The sequence below is a fragment of the Lontra canadensis genome, unplaced genomic scaffold (assembly GCF_010015895.1).
Source record: "Lontra canadensis isolate GAN:19392208 unplaced genomic scaffold, GSC_riverotter_1.0 scaffold19, whole genome shotgun sequence".
Lineage (NCBI taxonomy): Eukaryota > Metazoa > Chordata > Mammalia > Carnivora > Mustelidae > Lontra > Lontra canadensis.
The window spans coordinates 17,296,428-17,318,013 of record NW_022631013.1 but is presented as its reverse complement, the minus strand read 5'-3'; the positions used below and the strand labels follow the sequence as shown (position 1 = coordinate 17,318,013).

Genomic DNA, 21,586 nt, shown 5'->3' with positions numbered 1-21,586 from the left:
AGTCTTCATACCCAGCATGGAGCCATGATGTAGGGCTTCATCTGATGACCTGAGCTGAAATCCAGAGTTGGCCACTTAACCAAGTAACCCAGGTGCCCCATTATCTGTAACTTTAAAAGTGGCTTTGAGTACCTACCGATGTCCACTAGGGTGGTCTTTGCAGACTTTGGTGTAGGTACTCAATTTGTGGGAAATACTCAAGTAGCTAGTTACCAAATAGTTCTGAACTATAGATGTTAAGTGAGGAAGGGATTAAATTAGGAATTATTTTTGTTTAGACTTCAGATATGGCTAGACAGTAATAAGACGGAGAAGGAATTTCATGTATTTTATCTTGACCACTAATAGTTCTGAAAGAAAAGTGATAGTTTTTATATGAAGGAAATTGCATATATTCTCTTTTCCAGGGTGACTTCTTTGAAGTGGGCAAAAGTCAGATGGTTATATAAATTCTGGCATATTAATAAAATTGGTTACATTATGGTCATACCCATAAATGTCATCAGCAGACGATGAGATTTTTAATAATCTGCACATTAAAGAACATCAGAAGTTTCCGAAGCCCTGGAGCTTAAATATCAGAGCTGATAAATTTCTTCTATGTGAGAAAGTTTCTGTATGGAAATAGTTGAATTTAACTTACAGGATTTGATTATCTCATTTCCCACACATCTTTTACTTCTGGAGACACAGAAAAATGTGCAAAGGGCATGATGGAAGTAATAGATAGTAAAGGGAGTGTGGAAAAAACACTTGGTTTCACCTGGAGAGCTGCAAAACCTGGCTGCATATGGGTGTAGAGGCAGAAGGACTTACTTCTTTGTAACCTGGAGCAGTGTTTCTCAAAATTTAACGTGCATATGAATTACTTGGAGATCTTTTTAAAATGCAGATTCTGATTACATAGATCAAGAGTGGGTCCTGAGCTTCTGTATGTCTAAAAAACTACTACACAATGCTGTTCATGTTTTGAGTAACATGACCCTAGACCCTAGTATTAAAGTGGGAAAGTACCATCCCTGAAGCAGTGGTCCTGAAACATTGAGCAAGATAAACAAGAAAAACCACCTCCATTAATAACACTAGAAGGTGTCACTTGTTTGACAGTCCAATGCAATAAATCTATCAATGATGACCTTTGGTTTTCCTGAAAAGTTTACATTAGATTTGCTAACTTGTTTACTGAGGTCACCAAGCATGATATAATTATAAATGGTTTACATTTTAAAAAATTAAGTAATTGCTGTATAAAAGAGTTCTCAATTATAGTTAACTGGGCCTTTCAACTCAGTAAATATATTTACATAAAACCTGGTAATAAAATATTCAGTGTTAATAGAAATAGATTTGCACAGAGAGTTGTATTTCAAGCCACCTAAATAGACTTCTCCCTCTCTTTTATTTTAACATCATTTTTCTCATTAGAAAAAGCACATTTTTAAAAATTTGGGAAAGCAAATACCATTTTGGTCTTACCACTCAGATAATCACTAACATACTGGTGTATTTCCAAATGAAAAGAAACTTTTTTTCCTATATTTTAAAACTTACTGTCACATTGTCCTATTCCCTTCACTCTACGATCATTTCTGCTTATTTTAAGATAGTCTTAAGAGTAACAAATTTGACTAATAACATATTCTGTCATTGAATGTTAGGTACAGTAGACCTTTCTTAACCATGGGGGGATACATTTCAAGGCCCGCAATGGATGCTGAAACCCTGGATAGTATTTAACCCTATATATGCTATATTTTTTCCTATACATTCAGACCTATGAGAGTTTATAATTAGGCACTGTAAGAAATTAGCAATAGCTAATATTAAATAGAAGAATTATAGCAATATGCTGTAATGAAAGTTATGTGAAGGTGGTCTTTCAAAATATTGTGCTAAACTGGGGCACCTGGGTGGCTCAATGGGCTAAGCCTCTGCCTTTGGCTTAGATCATGATCTCAGAGGCTCTCTGCTCTGTGGGGAGCCTGTTTCCCCCTCTCTCTGCCTACTTGTGATCTCTTTCTCTCTGTCAAATAAATAAATAAAATCTTTAAAAAATATATATTGTACTATACTCACCCTTATGATGAGGTGAGATGATAAAATGCCTATTTGTGATGAGATGAAGTGAGGTGAATAACCCAGGTGTTGTGATGTAGAATTAGGTAGATGCTATTGACCTGATTTTCATCAGAAGGATTGTTTGCTTCCTGATTGGGGTTGACCAATGGTAAATCAAATTGGAAAGTGAATCTAGCTAAGGGTGGGGAGGACCACTGTAATCTTTCAACCAATATGCTATTACCGGATATTTAAGTTATTGCCAGTTTTTGCTTTTATTTTTATCTATTTTTTAAAATACAACTTTTTTAGTTCTTTATGTATTGGTCTGCCATAAAACTCCCTTTTACTCAAAAGTGGAAGTCGTTCCACTAAATTTCTTGACTTTGAACCTAGGAATGGGCAACGTGGTCTTCTTTCTTTATAAATATTTATTAATCTCAAGTCATTCTTTTGGCAGTATTTTTTTTTTTTTGGCAATATTTTTTTAAAGTAAGCTCTACACCCAAAGTGGGGCTTGAATTCATGACATCAAGATTAAGATTCACGTGCTCTCCTGACTGAGGCAGCCAGACACCCCTGTCCTACTTCTTTGATTTGTAATCCCATTAACATGTGTTGTGTGTATCCTAAGAGATTAGACAGGTACCTTGAACTCAGTCATACCTGTAAACATGAGCTTATCTTATCTACACTTTTCTATCTTATTTTTATTAGGTTATTTCACAATGCAAAAGTCCTAAAGTTTTTATTTGTATGATTTCTAAGTCCAAAATTCTCTAAAATTAACTTCTGATTCAGCAGAATTCCAATGTTAGTTGAATAGTAGCAAACTGCAGCTACCATGAAATTTATTTTCCATCAGGAAATATTAAATTCAAAATATTTAACACTGAAGCAATACTAATCATACATTGTTCATATTCAAATTTCACTGATGCCCCAGAAATGACCTTCATAGTAATTTTACCTCCTGATAGAGGATCGAATCGTGGTTCATACTTTACATTTTTGTTATCACCTTCACTTGCTCTCCTTTACTTTGAAACAGTTCTTTATTAAATTGTATTTTACAAAGAATTTATTCACTCCATCTAAGTTGTCAAATTAGTTGGCATAAAATTGTTCCTAATATTCTCTTATTTTCCTCTTAATGGTCTATTGTATCTGCAATGATAACCCCCTTTCATTTTGGGTATTTAAATTTTATTCTTTTTATTTGATCATTCTGGCTTGTAGTTCATCAATTTTGTCGGTCTCCTCAAAGAACCAGATTCGTCTTTGTTAATTTCTTTCTACTGTTTATTTTCTGTTTCATTGCTAATACACTTTTCTTACTTCCTTTCTTCTAATTTGGGTTTACTTTCCTCTTTTTTTTTTTTTTAAGATTTTATTTATTTATTTGGCACAGAGAGACCCAGTGAGAGAGGAAATACAAGCAGAGGGAGTGGGAGACAGAGAAGCAGGCTTCCCGCCAAATAGGAAATCCAATGTGGGCTTGATCCTGAGCCTAAGACAGAGGCTCAAAGACTGAGCCACACAAGCACCCCACGTTTGTTTGTTTGTTTGTTTATTTATTTATTTATTTATTGAGGGAGACAGTGCTTAATTAGTTTGATTAGACTGCAAAGACATATTTGAGGTTTTGACTTATAAGATGACTCTAGATAGCGCTGTTCTTTTTTATTGAGGAAAAGGAAGGTTTGAGGGGAATATGTCAGGTACTTTTTAGCTTGTAATCAGGGCTATCTCCTCTGGGCTGATTGGAAATGTGTTAAAGTCTCAGGTCTTGAATGAGAAGTAAAGTCAGATTCTTAATTTCAGTGTTTGGAATTTAGCAGTTCATGCAGACAAATAGTCTTTTTGCCCATTTTATAACCTCAGCTATGGAGTTCAAAGAGCTCTCAGATAAGGGCACAAACTCTGTTGGAGTTTGTTTACAGAAGATACCAACAGGGACTTGTGATTATGAAGATATGAAGCCAGAATTTATATTTCTGGGGAAGAATGACTCTGAAATTATTTGTTAACTTTTCTTTATTCTATCTTCCCCCATCTCCATTAATATTTTTTCCTCTTTCTAAAACTGTTTCCTAGAATATTGTAGAAGAAACTCTCTTAGTCTGGGATTTTGAATTGTGGTTTTATTTTTATATTATTTGAAGGGTGATTTAATGTCAGATGAATGGTTTGTTAGAATTACATTATGCGAGGATATTTCTTAAAGGTCTTACATATTTATGCAATTCAAGAATGCTTTCTGGTAGTGAAATGTAATAAACTAAGGATATGAGGGGTGTTTGAAAAGAATTATAAGTTGAACTAAGGCTAATGACTTTTCATTTACTTTCTTTCTGTTCAGGAACACTGGTTGATCCATGTGATATTTAAGTAGAAACTTAATGGATAATGTATGGAAGGAAGTCTACACCTTTAGGCTTATTTAAAGTAGGACTGTGTCTAATCTCTCCATGATTATCATAGTGTAGACCCTTGATAAATTCTTACTGAACTACTAATCAATTTTACTAAGAGTTGGAGATATAAATTCCATTCCTGACTGCCATGTATTTCTGTGTGCCTTATGTATACTCAAATTCTTGAATAAATTTACAAGGGAAATAGAGTACTTTGGGGCTATAAAATCACTTGTTTTTAAGCTTCTCGGGGAAAAATGTCTTATTCACCATCAGATTTTCATTCTCAGCACTTGTCTCTCTGTAGGCTCATTCTCATCAGCATGTATTCATGCCCGTGTCTACCCCATCTCTCGCTCTCTCCCTCTGAACACACACACACACACACACACACATACACACACACATTAAAAACAGAACACAGTGTTAGCAGATACTGTCAATACCTTGTCTGTATAGACTTCTCCTAGTGGTATTAGTGCACAGGCCTGACTCACAATATCAGACCTTGGATTCCTGTGCCTGACAGTTTTTTGGGGCCTCCAAAGTCCACTTTACCTCTCAGCATGGCAGGATGGAAGTGGTGGGAAATTAAGGCTCCTTCTTCCCCCACCAGTCAGCCCTCAACCAACAATTTATTAGATACTTCCCATTGTTCCTCGGCGCTCATGTTTCCTGGAAATCCCTCAAAGTACACCACTTGCTTTTGAGTTCTTATTATCTCAAAGTAGGGTTCTCGAGGAATGTGAGGTAGGACACAAAGCAAACTCTTGGCCCATCCTTCAACTACCACTCTATTTCCCTTCTTAATCTGGAATAATTCAGCTGACATACTCATTCTCATTCCTACTCTTACCAAGCAATGTCATCTCTCTAAAAATGCAGGAGGATTTACACATGGTATAGCAAATAGCAGTTTCAGATTTGAACTTGCCTAAATTATCAATTGACAGTCATCTTTCCTTCAGCTTCCTTCACCCCACTGGGATAGAACTCTTCAAGGATTTGATCTTACACAGTTGTGAGAACTGGTTTAGTAGTCTCCAAAAGCTTTTTGTCTTTGCAACTGATGGCTGATCTCATTGAGCACTTTCCTGGTGTCCTGCAGAACATAGGAGCACAATAAACAGCTGTTGTACACCTTTAAGTTTTTGAGTGGTTTATTACACAGCCTAGTAACTGGAATACCTATTTCTTTTGGGGTTACTCAAATATTTTTGTGTGTGTGTTATTCTAGAGAATATAATAGGTACCTGAGAAGTCTAGCTCTTGGTTAAAAACTCATGTGTGATTTCCCAGAACTGACCGTAGGCAATTACCAAGGCTTTAGTTGGCAGGTATCATGGTGGAATGCTACTCTTCCAGCACAGGACTTGGGGTACAACCAGTGCATGGCAATCTCTGAAAAAAGTTGGAGGCAAGGTCTCTGGACACTTGGTACTTACTGTTCTCCCTAGTCACTAGTCACATGGGCTGGTTGGACCCTCATATTTGCCTTTCCTGCCCAGGATTCTGTTTATCATCAGACCTTCGCTCAACGTCCAAAGTCTTCAGGTATATGTGCTGAGGCCTCTTTGCGAAAGAATGCTTGAAGATATTTTCATTCACTCTCATTCAGCAGCCAGTTCTTTTCTACTTCTAGCCCTTCCCCTCACTCTACCCTGACTTCAGAACTGCTGGATCCTTGGTTTGGGGCTCCCTCAACAGCGAACCCACCCCCACATCTGGCTGACCTGCCGACTGCAGACCCTTCATCCTTATCTTGATCAGGCACTTTCTCCCTCACAGTAAGTGATTAAAAGCTTGACTCTTGTTTTCAGCTTGCTGCTTTCATCAGCTACTCTTAACACCTAAGCTGCTCAGCTTTCTCTGTCTTCCTGGGCTGGGCTGAGCTCCTAATAGTGCCTTTAAATTGTTACAGTCTGCCAGCAAATAATCTTGTACTGCTTGAAAAATAATAAGATAATAATCTTAAACAATATAATTCTATTAACTGTATTCCCACCTTTTTGTTATTATATTTCTATGTGTTCTTTAAACCCCATAAGACATTATTATTTTTATTTTAAAGTCTTTTAAGTGCATTTAAATACACACATGTGTATGTGGGTATACATATTAAAGACTTTTTTAAAGATTTCACTTATTTGGGAGAGAGAGAGAGCGAGCACAGGCAAGGGAAAGGGTGCTCTCTATGTCTTCTAAACCACACCCCCAAAACGAAAACAAAAACACCACAACAAAGTTCCTTTCTAATCATTCCACTCTCTTGGCTATTTCTGTGCCTCTTGCTATGGACTGTTTGCTCTTATCATCATCATGGATCAATTTTCTTGATTCTCTTGTGTCTTATAATATTTACAATCATACTCCAGATATTTCATATAAAAGAAATGACCAGAATAAGTAATATTTACCTCAAGAAAAGAGCAAAGCCCTACCGTGTCAGGATGTTAGAATTAAAGGCTGAGGGGCACCTGGGTGGCTCAGCGGGTTAAAGCCTCTGCCTTCAGCTCAGGTCGTGATCCCAGGGTTCTGGAATCAAGCCTAGCATCATGCTCTCTGCTCAGTGGGGAGCCTGCTTCCCTTCCTCTCTCTCTGCCTACTTGTGAACTGTCTGTCAAATAAATAAAAAAAATCTTAAAAAATTTTAAAAAAATTAAAAAAAAAAAAAGAATTAAAGGCTGAACCCATCTGACCTGTGGTTGACCTGGGTCTGGGCTTGCTGCTGCTTTTTTTTTTTTTTTTTAAGATTTTATTTATTTATTTGACAGACAGAGATCACAAGAAGGCAGAGAGAGAAGGGGAGGCTGGGCTCAATCCCAGGACCCTGAGATCATGACCTGAGCCGAAGGCAGAGGCTTTAACCCACTGAGCCACCCAGGTGCCCCACTGCTGCTTTACCTGAGTCAGTGCACCACTGCCTTCAGATATTTCTGGGTATGGGATTAGGCCTTCCTCATTAGAAGAAACTGCAGGCTAAGCATTGGTGAACTTCTCGAGATATCTTTGGCTTTTTATGGCCATGTTGCTAGCTTTTCTAATTGTAGGATATTTCTCTCTGATTTAGAATTCTTCTAGAAAAAGGGTCACTAAGGAAATGTCTTTGCTCTGTAGTCCCACTCCTGGCTTTCTAAGCCCAGGGAAATCTCTCTATTTGGCTATCTCCCCCTTCCTTTGGAAGTTAGCTGCTTTGATGATACGAATGACTTGCAATGCCTCAGACAGATTGCTCCCAGCTCATGCCTCTGCTAGCATTCTTTGATGTATTGTCCTAGAGTATGTGACCAAATCTCCAAGTCCTTGGAGAAGGACTCTGGCTAGGATCTCTCCGAATTCTAATCTATCAAAACAGCCTGCACACATCCATTAAAATTGCATTAAATGTTCTGTTCATTTCTCCTCATTTTTCTTTATGGGGGATTCTTTTTTGCTGTTTGATCATAGATGAAATCACTCTGTAGAAGAGAAAGTTTCCTCTCTCATAGGAGGAACCTATCACTCACTGGAGTTTAATTCATTTAGATTCCTGGCAATCTAATGAGTTTAAGACAACAAAAAAATTTCATTTTGTCTTTCTCCAGGTAAGTTTAGGTTATTAGAATGGGAACAATGACCATTTTTGTGACTTTCTTCACACTAACCCGAAGGAGAAAGGCATTCCTTAATCTTTAAGACAGAGATTATGAAATGCTTAGCAAATTTTTCTGTACCTGAAGGTTCTGTCAGCATCTGGTTTTGCTTATGACTGGAGAAGCCTAACTACGAAGTTGTGAGTATTTTTTCTTTAGGGAGAAACATGTATGTCAGCCTCCTTGTTCTTCCCAAAGATTTCGTCCTCATTCTTTTGGGAAGATTTGTTTGGTTTTCATGCTCTCTTAGTAGCAGAGTCACCAGTTCCATATATGTAGATGTTTAACAAATCCCCTGTATTCTTTTTTCTTTAAGAAAGAGTATTTATTTATTTAATTATTTGTGAGAGTGAGGAAGAGACTGCAAGTGGGGTGAGCAGAGGGCGAGGGACAAGCAGACTCTGTGTTGAGCAGGGAGCCCGACATGGGGCTCAATCCCAGGACCCTACGATCATGACCTGAGCTGAAATCAAGACTCAGAACTTTAACCGACGGAGTCACCCAGGCACCCCAACAAACCCAGTTTTCAGCCGCACATCTAACTCTTGTCCTCTATTGCATTTAATTTTTCAAGGGCTCTGGATGGCCAATTGTGAGATCTTCCATGGATGCGCTGATACCACTTGTGCCTATTTGGCTGCTGCTTCCTCCACCCTGGTTCATAATTACTATAAAAGGCATCTACTTGTTTTACGTCTTCCACATATTTGCTAAAAGCTCTCCGGTATCTCGCACTTGCAGATAATATCAGGATATTTTTATTTATTATTTATTTATTTTAAGCTTGTATTTACTTGTTTGTTTATTTATTTGTTTGTTTATTTTGAGAGAGATCACAAGCAGGCAGAGAGGCAGGCAGAAAGAGAGGGGGAAGCAGGCTCCCTACTGAGCAGAGAGCCCAATGCGGGGCTCGATCCCAGGATCCTGGGATCATGACCTGAGCTGAAGGCAGAGGCTTTAATCCACTGAGCCACCTAGGGGCCCCTGTATTTGTTTATTTGACAGAAAGAGAGAGAGCACAAGGAGGGAGATTGGGGGGGGTGGGGGAGAAAAAGGCTCCCCACTGAGCAGGGAGCTTGATGCAGGGCTCGATCCCAGGACCCTGGGATGATGACCCCAGCCGAAGGCAGACATCTAAGGACTGAACAACCGAGGCGCCCCTATATCAGGATATTTTTAGAGCTGAATCCCAAGCAGCCAGGTTCCTGGTCTTGTTCACCTTTCATTAATCTTATCACTGTCTTATTTAATTTTCCCATGTATATATTTTTTACATCCAGGTCTTACTACAAACATTACTGAGAATCATCCCAGGTGCCTCACTGTAACAATGATTCAGCTGACAGCTACCCCTGCAAGTGCACTTGTTGATGAACCCGTGCACATTCGTGCTACTGGCCTGTCTCCCTTTCAAGTAGTGATTCTTCAGGCCTCCCTGGCAGATGAGAAGGGGAACCTGTTTCATTCTCAAGCCTACTATAAGGCCAATGAAGCTGGGGAGGTAGACCTGCAGCAGGCCCCTTCGCTGGGAGGTGACTACTCTGGAGTCCACCCTATGGGTCTCTTCTGGTCCCTGAAACCTGAAAAATTTTTAATGAAATTGGTGAAAAGAGATGTGATGAATAGTCCTTTCCTGGTCCAAATAAAACTTTATGATTCAAATTTGCAATTAATGGACATCGCCACCACTGCTCCAAAAGTCAGCCTGACTTTGGAGAGGTGGTATGTAGCACCTGGTGTCAAACGGATCCAAGTTCGGGAAGGCCACCTTCGGGGAGCCCTCTTCCTCCCTCCTGGTGAGTAAAATTAACCTGGTTACTGTCATCCTTGTGTCTCCTCTTTCCAGTGCCTAATCCTTCTAGAGGTTTAACTTGCATATGGATAGTACATAGTATAATCCTTTCCAGCCTTAGAATCAGGGCTAACTCTGGGTCAGAACAAGAATATGGTGAGGCGGGGCACCTGGGTGGCTCAGTGGGTTAAGCCGCTGCCTTCGGCTCAGGTCATGATCTCAGGGTCCTGGGATCGAGCCCCGCATCGGGCTCTCTACTCGGCAGGAGCCTGCTTTCCTTCCTCTCTCTCTGCCTGCCTCTCTGCCTATTTGTGATCTCTGTCTGTCAAATAAATAAATAAAATCTTTAAAAAAAAAAAAAAGCTTCCCTTTCCACAATCATCCTGACACATGCAGTCGTAAATCTCAGTATTTGTACACCTAGTAATTAGCATAGAGACAACATCATTGTGTGTAGGGATGGGAAATTAAGTGGCACAAATGTCTGTGCCTCTCCTATTCCACCTCAGTTAAAAATCTACATATCAGTGATATCCCCATCACCTGGGGATGATGTGCTGGGTTAGAGGGTACTTTTGGTGAATCCTCGAGGATACTGCATGTTCTGTGTGTCCTGCTTGTTCTGTGGGGATAGATACAAAAGAGCATTGAGCTGTGTGGGGCGAAAAGAGGATTGAGTCAGGTCTCAAAACAATTCTCAACTCAACCTTCTTCCACGATCAGAGGCTCGTTACTCTTAAGTCCTCCCTCCTCCTGGCAATCAGGAGATGAAAAGCAACTTTATTCATTTATTGAATCGGTATTTTTAAAAATTTATTTTATTTTATTTGTTTATTTGACAGAGGGGAGGAGAGAGAGAGAGAGCACAAGCAGGTGGAGTAGCAGGCAGAGGGAGAGGGAGAAGCAGGCTCCCTGCCAAGCAAGGAGCCTGACATGGGGCTCGATACCAGGACCCTGGGATCATGACCTGAGCCGAAAACAGTCGCTTAAGCAATTGAGTCACCCAGGCGCTCCTTGAAGTGGTATTTTAAAGCCAAGATATATTTAATACCATTTTATTGCTCCCTTTCTCAAGATGAGAAAACATAGCAATGTTTTTGTTTTGAAAATTCCCAATATCCTTTAAATCAAGTCACTCTTTTTTTTTTTAAATTTTTATTTTTAAGTAACATCTCATGTACTTATCTCTTTAAGTACTAACATGGGGCTTGAACTCAACCCCAAGATCAAGAGTCACATGTGCTACTGACTTAGCCAGCCAGGTGCCTCCATGGATGGGACAAGTCTACCTCCATTAAAATCACTTACTGGACACTAGAGTGCCTCCAAGAAGTGCATCATAAATTTTTTTTGCTTTATTTAGAAAACTAGCTGCCTACACAGAGCGTGTGTAGAATGACACTCTGACCATCCCTACTTTTTACCAGTGTTAAGTTGCAGGGAATAAACAGATTGTTGTCACATGGAAGGTCTTACCATTTATACCTGCTTGACTGTAAGATTTTGTCACTGTGTTGTCAGATGAGTGGAATAGAGCGGTGCGAAGTCCAGATTTTAGCTAACAGTCATTTCAATAGCTTTCTTTGAAGTCATATATTTTGAAGTCCCCCCCCCCCTTATATGAGTTATATATACTTTGAGAACTCAATTAAATCTGTAGAGGCTTTCATTAGTAAAATGCACACATAGGGGTCCCTGAGTGGCTCAGTTGCTTAATCGTCCTACTCTTGTTTTCGGCTCAGGTCATATCTCAGGATCCTGAGACTGAGACCCCTGTCAGGCTCCCTGCTGAGCACGGAGTCTGCTTAAGAGTTCTTCCTTTCCCTCTGCCCCTCCCCCATGCCACCCCATCCCAGCTTGCATGCTTTCTCTCTTAAAAAAAAAAAAAGAAAGGAAGGAAGAAAGAAAGACCCACTTAAACCTATATTTTGCATATAATTTCAGGACCTTCACTGATTTCCTAAAGCCCAACTGTGTATCTTTTCATAGGTTAAAAAGTGCTTGCCTAATTTCAATGGCTTTCTTTACTCCAATACTATAGAAATGAACCACTGTGAGTCCTCAGTACCCCTTGCCTACAGAGATTAAACTTGTCAGTGAACATGGCTCCCAATCAACCTTCCTGATACTATGTTCCATAATGTTCCATAATGTATTCAATCAGCTTTAGTTCTGAAAACTTGGGGATTCTACTGAAAATTTATGCTTCAATTCCAGAATTTGTGATGCATTTCTTCGTGTTGTATTTTTCTTCTCTTTTCCTTCCCTTCCCCTTAACCTCAGCTTTGTTTTGTTTTGTTTTGTTTTGTTTTCCTCAGGAGAGGGCCGTTTCCCAGGGATAATTGACTTGTTTGGTGGTATTGGTGGACTGATTGAGTACCGGGCCAGTCTCCTGGCCAGTCGTGGCTTTGCCTCCTTGGCCTTGGCTTACTTTAATTATGAAGATTTGCCTGCCCAACCAGAAAAGACAGAATTAGATTATTTTGAGGAAGCTGTCAACTTTCTCCTGAGACATCCTAAGGTAATTTTTGCCTTTTCTTTTAGTCCCTGTTTGTTTTAAAGATTGTGTTTATTTTTTTTGACAGAGAGAGACACAGCGAGATAGGGAACGGAAGCAGGGGGAGTGGGAGAGGGAGAAGCAGGCTCCCTGCCAAGCAGGGAGCCCAATACGGCCCAATCCCTGGACTCTGGGACCATGACCCAAGCCAAAGACAGACGCTTAACAACTGAGCCACCCAGGTGCCTCTTAGTCCCTGTTTTCAAATAACCATTACATCCTGTGGCTTCCCTTAACTTCCAAGTATGATTCTCCTCAGTGAACTGGAAGTTCTATGACATAGCCATCTTATTCACATGATTTCTTTCCCACCCAATGTCTTTTGCTCAGAAAGACAAAACGGGAAGTTAGCCTGTGCCCATGATGGAATCAAAACACAATGGCTTCATTTATTTATTTCAAAGATTTTATTTATTTACCCAGGTGCCCTGAGCAATTCTCATTAAGAAAAAAATATCAGCAATTAACAAGGGATAACATGCAGCAACCCTAATATAGCAGGAAAAGCACATTTTAGAACTTAAAGAAGGTATGGATTGGGAAGTCTACAGCATTATAGTTAAGTCCTCTCCAATAACTAAAAATCAGACTCACTCCTCAAAGGAAGATTATCTGTCTTGTAGAGTCTGGTGACTTAATAATAATCAGAGAAGGTGATAATAATAAGAATTACATTTATTGAGGATGTGTATTGCTAATTACTCTAGTAAGCGCTTCACTTGTATTATCCCCTTTACTTCTCACAAGAACCTTACGAAATAGCATCACCACCATAGTATTTAATAGATGAAGAGATTCAGGGTTAGAAAGGGTTAGTAGCTTATCCAAATTCCCACAACCAGATGGGAAAGAGACAGAAACGCAACTCAGTTCCATCTGAATCTAAAGCCATTGCATCTTGGACGCCTGGGCGCCTCAGCTGCTTAAGCATCTGCCTTCAGCCCAGGTCCTGATCCCCAGAGGGTCCCAGGGTCCTGGGATCTAGCCCCACATTGGGCTCCCTGCTTATGGGAAGCCTGCTTCTCCCACTCCCCCTGCTGCGTTCCCTCTCTCGCTGAGTCTCTGTCAAATAAATAAAATCTTTAAAACAAAAAATTGCTCTATGAGTATCTGGGTAGCTCAGTGGGTTAAATGTCTGCCTTCAGCTCAGATCATGACCCCGTGGTTTTAGGGTGGAGTCCCACATCGGACTCCCTGCTCAGCATTTCCCTCCTTCATGCTTATCCCCTCTCTCTCTCAAACAAATAAATAAAGTCCAAAAAAAAAAAAAAAAAGAACTGATCTAAGTAAAATTAAGTCTCTGTACCACACCCTATTTCATATAAAGGATCATCCAAAATATGATCAGAATTATAGTAATAAGATGAGCAATAATCACTAACAATCTACTGATGCACTGAATTTTTAAATAGCTATATTGTGCTGAGTTTTCTGCTTGGCTTAGATGAGAAATGAGGAGGTTCTGTGATTCTGCTGTTCACTTTCTTAGCCTGCTTGCCCTTATACTTGCTGCATGACTTCCCTCCGCGTTCTTCCCAAAGTCAGCCAATGGCTAATGACTTCCCAAAGTTAGTCAATGCCTAATGAGACTTAGAAACCAGATTTCTCTCCTAGGCTCTTACTACTTCCACTAAGCCTGCTTCATGCTCTCTCTTCTGTGAGAAGAGAGACCACCCACCTTTCAATTCCTTATAGATCTTATTTCTCCATCTGTTGATTTTAAGTGTCTTCTAAGCATTCTAAATTCCCTGATTCCAAATTTGGTGGCAGAAGTTATAGCAAGAGCTGGTGTTCTGCCAAATGTCTGCACATAACTGACTCACTTGTTGTTGTTGTTGTTGATCCGTGTTATACTTCTTTTTACTCTGTCTTCCCTGGCCATATCCATTCTGAGTTCTCACCTTTCATTGCTGTAACTGTGACTCTGTATCTTTCATATTAAGACGTAGAACTTCAGAGCTTGAAAGGTCTTTTTAATTCAAAAGGAGATGATTCCAGTCACCCCTCTTAATATACAGGATAGGACCTCAGGTAGAATGTATTGGCCTTCCAAAGAGGCTGAAAAAATATATATATATATTGCAAAGGGGAATAGGTTCAGGTACATCGGACTCTACCCCCTGGGACTGGATACATGCCCCATAAAAGAAAAAGAGAATAGTTCTTATTGGTGTCCACTACACAGCATACAATACCTTTCCTCCTTGTTTGCCCCCCCACCCTTTATTTTGTATAAAGGTCCAAATTGTAGCTCATTTCCTCTGAGAATCTTTCCCTGATCCTGCTTTATTCCCTGGTAATCTGGGTTGGCAGCCTTGCCTATGTGCATTCTTATATCACAGAAGTTGTAAGCTACTCTAATTGTCTGTGTTTTTCCTTCCTGTCTCTCCATCGGGCAGTGAGTTCCTTGATGATAAGAGATGACTTACGCCTTTTTTCCCCTCTGTGTCCTCCGGCGGTTAGTACAGGGTGGACAATCTAAATTTGCTTGGTTAGGGGCACCTGGGTGGCTCAGTCATTTTAACTTTTTTTTTTCTTTATTTTCAACATAACAGTATCATTGTTTTTGTACCACACCCAGTGCTCCATGCAATCCGTGCCCTCTCTAATACCCACCACCTGGTTCCCCCAACCTCCCAACCCCCCCATCAGTCATTGAGTCATGATCTTAGGTCATGATCCCAGGGTCCCGGGATCGAGCCCCACCCCCTCATCAGGCGTTCTTGCTCAGCAGAGGAATCTGCTTCTCTCTCTCCCCCTGCCTATTTCTCTGCCTGCTTGTGTATGCGCTCTCTCTCTCTCTCTCTCTGTCAAATAAATAAATCTTTTTAAAAAATGCCTGCTTGATGACTAAAGGCGGAAGAGGAAGCTGAGCCAGGTCTCCTTTATGAAACCTTTCTCTAAAGGAGAAATCCAGGGAAACCACGGCAGAGGTAGAATCCTCTGCTCACATTTCCATTCTCTGTTCTACTAAACTCATCTTTTTTCTCAGTCTTTTCCTGTAGAGTACCCTTTCCTCTGGACTTCTAGAGACCCTAGAATTGGTACAACAGCATTGATCGATCAACTGTAACTTGACTTATGTTATTCACATGAGTTATGGGCCTTTTTCTTCTTTTTCCTACTACATTGGTATTTCTTTAGGGCATTTTAAACTCAATGCCTAACATCACGCTGAATCCATAGTATTTAATTTGGAAGGTCTGATATGTTTTTGAAGGAGTATTTCCTTTGAACATTCATCATGTATTCCAGAACTCTAGAACTGGGCATGTGGGTGGGATTAGTCCTTGCTTGGCTCCTACTGGCCATTCAAGTTCTTTGGTTATTTGAGATGGTCGCATTTTGCTAAATGGTAGACAGAATCAACATCTCATTTCCATTATTTTTAGGTCCTCGGCCCAGGCATTGGCATAGTTTCTATAAGCAAAGGTGCAGAGATTGGACTCTCCATGGCTATTCACCTAAAACAAGTCACAGCTACTGTGCTTATTAATGGGCCCAACTTCATACTGAGAATTCCACAGGTATATTGTGGTCAGATAAGTAAGCCCTTAGCCCTCTCTCCACAATTGCTGTCCATCACTGCCTTGGGGTTAGCAGAGTTCCAGCACAGCTTTGAGGAAGCTAGAAGTGAAGCCAGTGAGACTTCTTTTCTCCCCATTGAAAAGGCCCAGGGACATTTCCTTTTCATTGTTGGAGAAGATGATAAGAATCTCAACAGCAAAGTGTATGCTGAGCAAGCCACCCAACAGCTGAGCAGATACGGGAAGAACAACTGGACCCTGCTGTCTTACCCTGGGGCAGGCCACCTGTTAGAGCCTCCCTATTCCCCACTGTGCTGTGCCTCAAAGATCCCCAGTCTTCACCTGCTCATGCACTGGGGTGGAGAGGTGATCCCACATGCCGCTGCCCAGGAACATTCTTGGAAGGAGATCCAGAAGTTTCTCAGGAAGCATCTTGTTCCGGTTGTGACCAGTCAACTCTGAGAAGATATTCTTGAGGAACAGAGCAGCAATACTTCACTTGATCCATCAATCAATATCTTTGATTTCTTATTGTGGGAGGTTATACTAAGAGAAAGCAGGAGGGTGACTGACAATGGTCATGTCTTGACTTTGGAAAGGGAGAACGGTTTCTGTTTAATCCAATATGATACATGGAGAGTTTTATATTTTAAAAAGTACATTTAGGAAAAAAAATACATTTAGGGCTCTACCTGCCCTAAAATATTCTGGTTTATTATTACAGCAATTGTCTTGTGGGAAAGAAAAATGACCAAAATGAATGACAGAATCCCCTGGTTTTAAAAACAGACATGAGTAGAATCAGGTGTTGATATTTGTTGATTTCTTAAAACTCAAATGAAATATGTTTAGATTTCTCATATATGAAAATATGCTCATGGCTCATGGTTACTTCATTGCCATTGAAAAACTAGAGCTTGGGAAACATATATTATTTTGAGGCAATATGGAAGCTGATATGGGGGTAAAATGATTGAGTAAACCTAAAATCAATAATTTAAAAAAGGCTAAGAGAAGAGAATAAAGTAATATTTGGGTCAAAATGTATAGCATTTTGAAAAAGAAACAATCTGAGGTTCACAGAATTGTACTTTAGGGAAGGAGCCATGATGCTGTGGGTTGTATACCTTATAGGCTGGCAAACTATTTCTCTAAGGTTCTACATGGCAAATATTTTCGGCTTTGTGGGCCATTAAGTCTCTGTCACTGTTGTTGAGTTCTGCCATTCAAACACAAAAGGAGCATAGTCAGGCCATAATGAATGTTCATGGCTATGTTCCATTTAAACTTTATTTATGGAAACTGACATTTGCATTTCATATAATTTTTACATGTAACAGAATAGTAATTTTCTTTTTCTTTTTTTTTCTAAGCATTGGCCAATGTAAAAGCCACGCTTAGCTTGTGGGCAGTAGAAAAACAGGCTGTTGGCTAGATTTAGCTCACAGGGCATAGTCTGATGACCTTGGGTGTAGAACGATCCGAATTACTTTGTCCAAGGTCAAATTTGACGTATTTCCTCTAACGGGCAAGTCATAATCCACATATTCCTGAGCTACTGAATTGCAATGGGTAAAAGTGGAAGGTAGATAATCAAGTGAAGATGAACCAGTAAAAAGGTATTCTGAATGATTTTGTAGGTGTGTTGGGGGAGCCAACAAGGAGCTAGAGGGACAGAAGTAGTACACAAGACACTTCACGGTATCTGCCTAAACTCTTTTTCTTTCATCTGCTTTCTGATACTTCCTGTTTAGAGTGAAATCATTCCATTCAGGATGAGCGAGGCTATTAGCCTCCCACCTTTCTCACTCAGAGAAGTTTTTACATTTCCCACACCCAGTCAATCAGACTACGTCACTTCTTTGACTCTAATAATCATGTAATTGCAATGGCTAATACCGCCTATGGTATACGCTACATAATAACTAGATAGATTAGATGCTACATCATTAGTTATATATGCCATACGCTATATAATAGCTAACATAGTGGGTTTAATGGGTATAATTATTTTTGTTTCCCTTCCAGACTTCAGGAAGAATGAGATGTTTATGAGATACGATGTTTGTGTTTTATATCCCTTGATTTACATTTTGTGGATTTTCAGAACCAAGAAGGTCTTAAAAATTTTTTTCATATATTCTGTTCTGTATCACTACTACAAATATTGGCAGGAAGGCAGATCAAAAAAAAACATTCCTTTTATTTATTTATGTGCCAGAGAGAGAGAGCGAGCAAGCACAGGCAGGCAGAGGCAGGGGGAGAAGCAGGCTTCCCGCCGAGCAGGGAGCCCGATGTGGGACTCGATCCCTGGATGCTGGGATCATGACCTGAGCCGAAGGCAGCTGCTTAACCAACTGAGCCACCCGGGCATCCTTCCAAAAAAAAAAACCATTCTTGGCCAGCTTCTCTGACCTCTTGGAAATGTAACTGGTCTGCTTTTCAGTGTGTACCCATAAAGTATCTGCACCTGGTTAACTCATAGCATGGTCCAGGCCAGCTGGCAAACCCACTCTCACCTGCATTTGGTCCACTTGGCTTTTACTATCCTTGCACATTCTCTAAATGTGAGTTGTGTCTTCTGTCAGGCCCCTGACAGATGCATATACCGCATCTCCTTTGCTAAAAGGTCGGCTGGCACGTGGCCGCAACAATCAGGGCAGACTTGCTGACCTTCAGCTCTCAGCTGCCTTCCATGCCCATCACCATGAGAATCTGGGAGCTTGCTAAACTCTTTCACATGCCAGGAGTGCAAAAGGAGACTTGCATACGCTATCTCCTTTTGCCTATGCACACGATGTCCTGTTTCACTCTGCTTTCCAGAACTCTAAACCGGAAGCAGGACAAAACCTTCTACTATAGATTCCAGTTTCTTTCTTTTCTTTTCCTTTTCTTCTTCTTCTTCTTTTTTTTTTCTAGCTTCTCACAATCCATTCCCACCTTGGTCAAGGCCCAGACCTTCCCTCTAGACAGAACATCTCTTCTGAAAGACAAGCCCCAGGACCCAGACTTAATGGAATAAAGCTTCTGAGGAAGAATAAAGCAATTACTAAGAACATCACTGCTGTCAGAGAGGCATTTGTAAAGATCATCTTTGCCTTACAAGAAATAGGCCAGAGGACACAGATATAGCTAAAACATAAAAGTGCTACTTAATGACAGGCTTTTTTGGGGGGTACTGATCTATGTCAGCCTTCTCATACTGAGTAGTAGAGGTGCAGAGAAACTCACACGATGAATTAATAGCAGGGCTAGAATCAGAACCCAGGGACTCAGACCTAAATTTTCTCTATTACACTGTGTTGAGATTTTCCCCAATGGCCTGTTAATCTCTAGTCTCTGGAAATTTGAAATAAATTTGGGTCTATACATTAATGCATTGTTTTGGTTGTTTTTGGCTTAGGAGAGCTAGGGACACGACAAGTTCTATATTTACTCTTACTAGGGAGAAATTTTTTACCTTCTAAAGATAATCAGGGACACGGCTGGGTCTACCATTGAGAAGGAGTCAGTTTTCCACGGATTGTGTTGCAGCTGTGTGGAAGCCCAGTGAACCCCAAGTGCACTCGTGACTTTACCCCCATTAGAATAGTCTTCATTCCATAGGCACTAATTTTCATGCTTTTGTTCTCTCTCCTTTGAAGGCAACCAGAATACATCACCCCAAAATATGCCTCTTGAACAAAAATAAGCAGTTAAAAAGGCAGATACAAGAAGGGGCCCTCCGACCCTTCCTTTTTCCCTCCTGAAAGCAGGAGATAAAACTCCCAGATGGAAGGTGTCCTCCCTCCACCAGAAGGAAAGTAAAATTCTTACCACCAAAGACAGAAGTTGAGATTGAGAGAATTCTATACAAATAGACCTTGTTCGAATGATTATCCTCCTTTTGACTGCCCACATAGTTACTTTTCCACAATGGTCTCTCTCTTTGTTCAAGCTAATATAAAACCAAGTATTTGTTTTTCTTTGGGTCTCATTCCTCATGAGGGCTCCTGTGCCACATGAAACTTACATTAAAAACTTTTATGTACTTCTCACCTCTTAATCTGTCTTATGTCGGTTACATTCTCAGGCCCAGTAAATATACCTTAAGAAGGTGTGCATGGAGAGAGAGGGAGAGAGATTGATTGACTTTAAGGAATTGGCTTATGTGATCGCGGGGGCTCAAACCTTCAGGACAGGCCAGAAGGCCAGAAGAATTGATGTCGCAGTCGTGGTTCTGAAGGCAGACTGCAGGTAGATATCCTTCTGCCTGAGAGGACCTCCGTCCTTTCTGCATGGTTCATGCCAGCTATTGATAACTCCCAAAGTCTCTTCTGTACGCAGTCATCACTCCACTGCCCAGTGTCCCCACTCCTCATATGCTACAGCCTTTAGGGGTCCATGGACAGCTAGGTTCCCCGATGTTTTCTGTTCTGGGCAAGCGGAGTGGAAAAGATCTGGCTGTTTGCCAGCCTGACCTGCCCCCACTTTATTACCTGGGTGCCATAGCATCCTGTCTTGCCCACCCTTTCCTGCACTGCTCTTAGAATCTTCGTAAAAATGACACTGATCCCACCCTGGGACCTGATCTTGAGAATTAGTCCCTCAGCTGGGAGTCTTGCTATCCTGCCAAGGTACCTCTCACAGGCTATGAGAGCTGTGTGCTGAGACACCATTCTCTTTCCTCAGTACTTCCAATCTGCCCGTGACTTCCAAGATCAGCCCTTTCCACCCCAGGCTAATATTTCACTTTCAGTACATTTATATATCACTCTTATTTAAGAAGTCGAAGCACAGGGGCATCTGGGTGGCTCAGTTGTTAGGCATCTGCCTTCAGCTCAGGTCATGATCCCGGGGTTCTGGGATCAAGCCCTGCATCAGACTCCATGCTCTGAGGGAGGCTTGCTTCTTCCTCTTCCACGTCCCCTGCTTGTGTTCCCTTTCTCGCTGTGTCTCTCTCTGACAAATAAATAAGTAAAATCTTAAAAAAAGAAGAAGAAGAAGGAGAAGGAGAAGGAGAAGGAGAAGGAGAAGGAGAAGGAGAAGGAGAAGAAGAGGAAGAGGAAGAAGAAGAAATAATCAAAGCCCAAGGGAAGTAAAGCAATCTGCCTGAGGTCAGACCACATGGCCAGTTAAAGAGTCCAGGTTCCAATCTAGGTCTCTCTGATTCTAGGGGTGGTCTAGGGGTGGTCTCCCAGCTACACCTCCCTGGCTACAAAAGGTACAGAAATGAAAAGACACAGTGCCCTCCCCCAAGCAAGTCACCACCTGGAGGCGCAGTCTACAATCTGTAAACCTGATCATTCCTGCATTTTGACCATGGACTTGGACTGAGGACATTAACAGTGGGGCAGGTTTCAGAGGTTCTGGTCTCGGGGAGGCGTTTTTGCATGAGGAGGGCTTCCGCTGTCCCTTGGAAGAGCAGTTCAAACCCCAGCTATGCCTTAGCAATCCCCTGTTGAACATACAGACCCCAGGACCTTATTCCGGTTAGAAATCTCCTGGTGCGGACTTACTACGTCAGACGTTTGGGACTTACCGTGTTAGACGCTGTCAAAAAGGCAGTTAGTTGCCTAAAAAACCACGGACTCAGAGGAGGAAATCCCCAAGGAGACCAGAGC

General features: G+C 40.9%; 1 protein-coding gene and 1 long non-coding RNA gene across 2 annotated transcripts; one reads left to right on the top strand and one right to left on the bottom strand.

The window, feature by feature from the left end:
• Positions 1–6,192: 6,192 nt before the first annotated feature.
• LOC116869460 (bile acid-CoA:amino acid N-acyltransferase-like) lies at positions 6,193–16,498 on the top strand. Its single transcript, XM_032860731.1, has 4 exons — positions 6,193–6,262; positions 9,388–9,903; positions 12,218–12,420; positions 15,849–16,498. The coding sequence occupies exons 2-4, from the start codon at positions 9,438–9,440 to the stop codon at positions 16,443–16,445; spliced, it is 1,266 nt and encodes a 421-aa protein (XP_032716622.1). The 5' UTR covers positions 6,193–6,262; positions 9,388–9,437; the 3' UTR covers positions 16,446–16,498.
• Positions 16,499–18,898: 2,400 nt separating this feature from the next.
• On the bottom strand, positions 18,899–20,804 carry LOC116869464. The gene is made up of 2 exons (XR_004383042.1): positions 20,738–20,804; positions 18,899–18,966 (listed from the first exon to the last, which is right to left on the bottom strand). It is a non-coding gene; the product is annotated as an uncharacterized LOC116869464 (long non-coding RNA).
• Between the last annotated feature and the right edge of the window lie 782 nt (positions 20,805–21,586).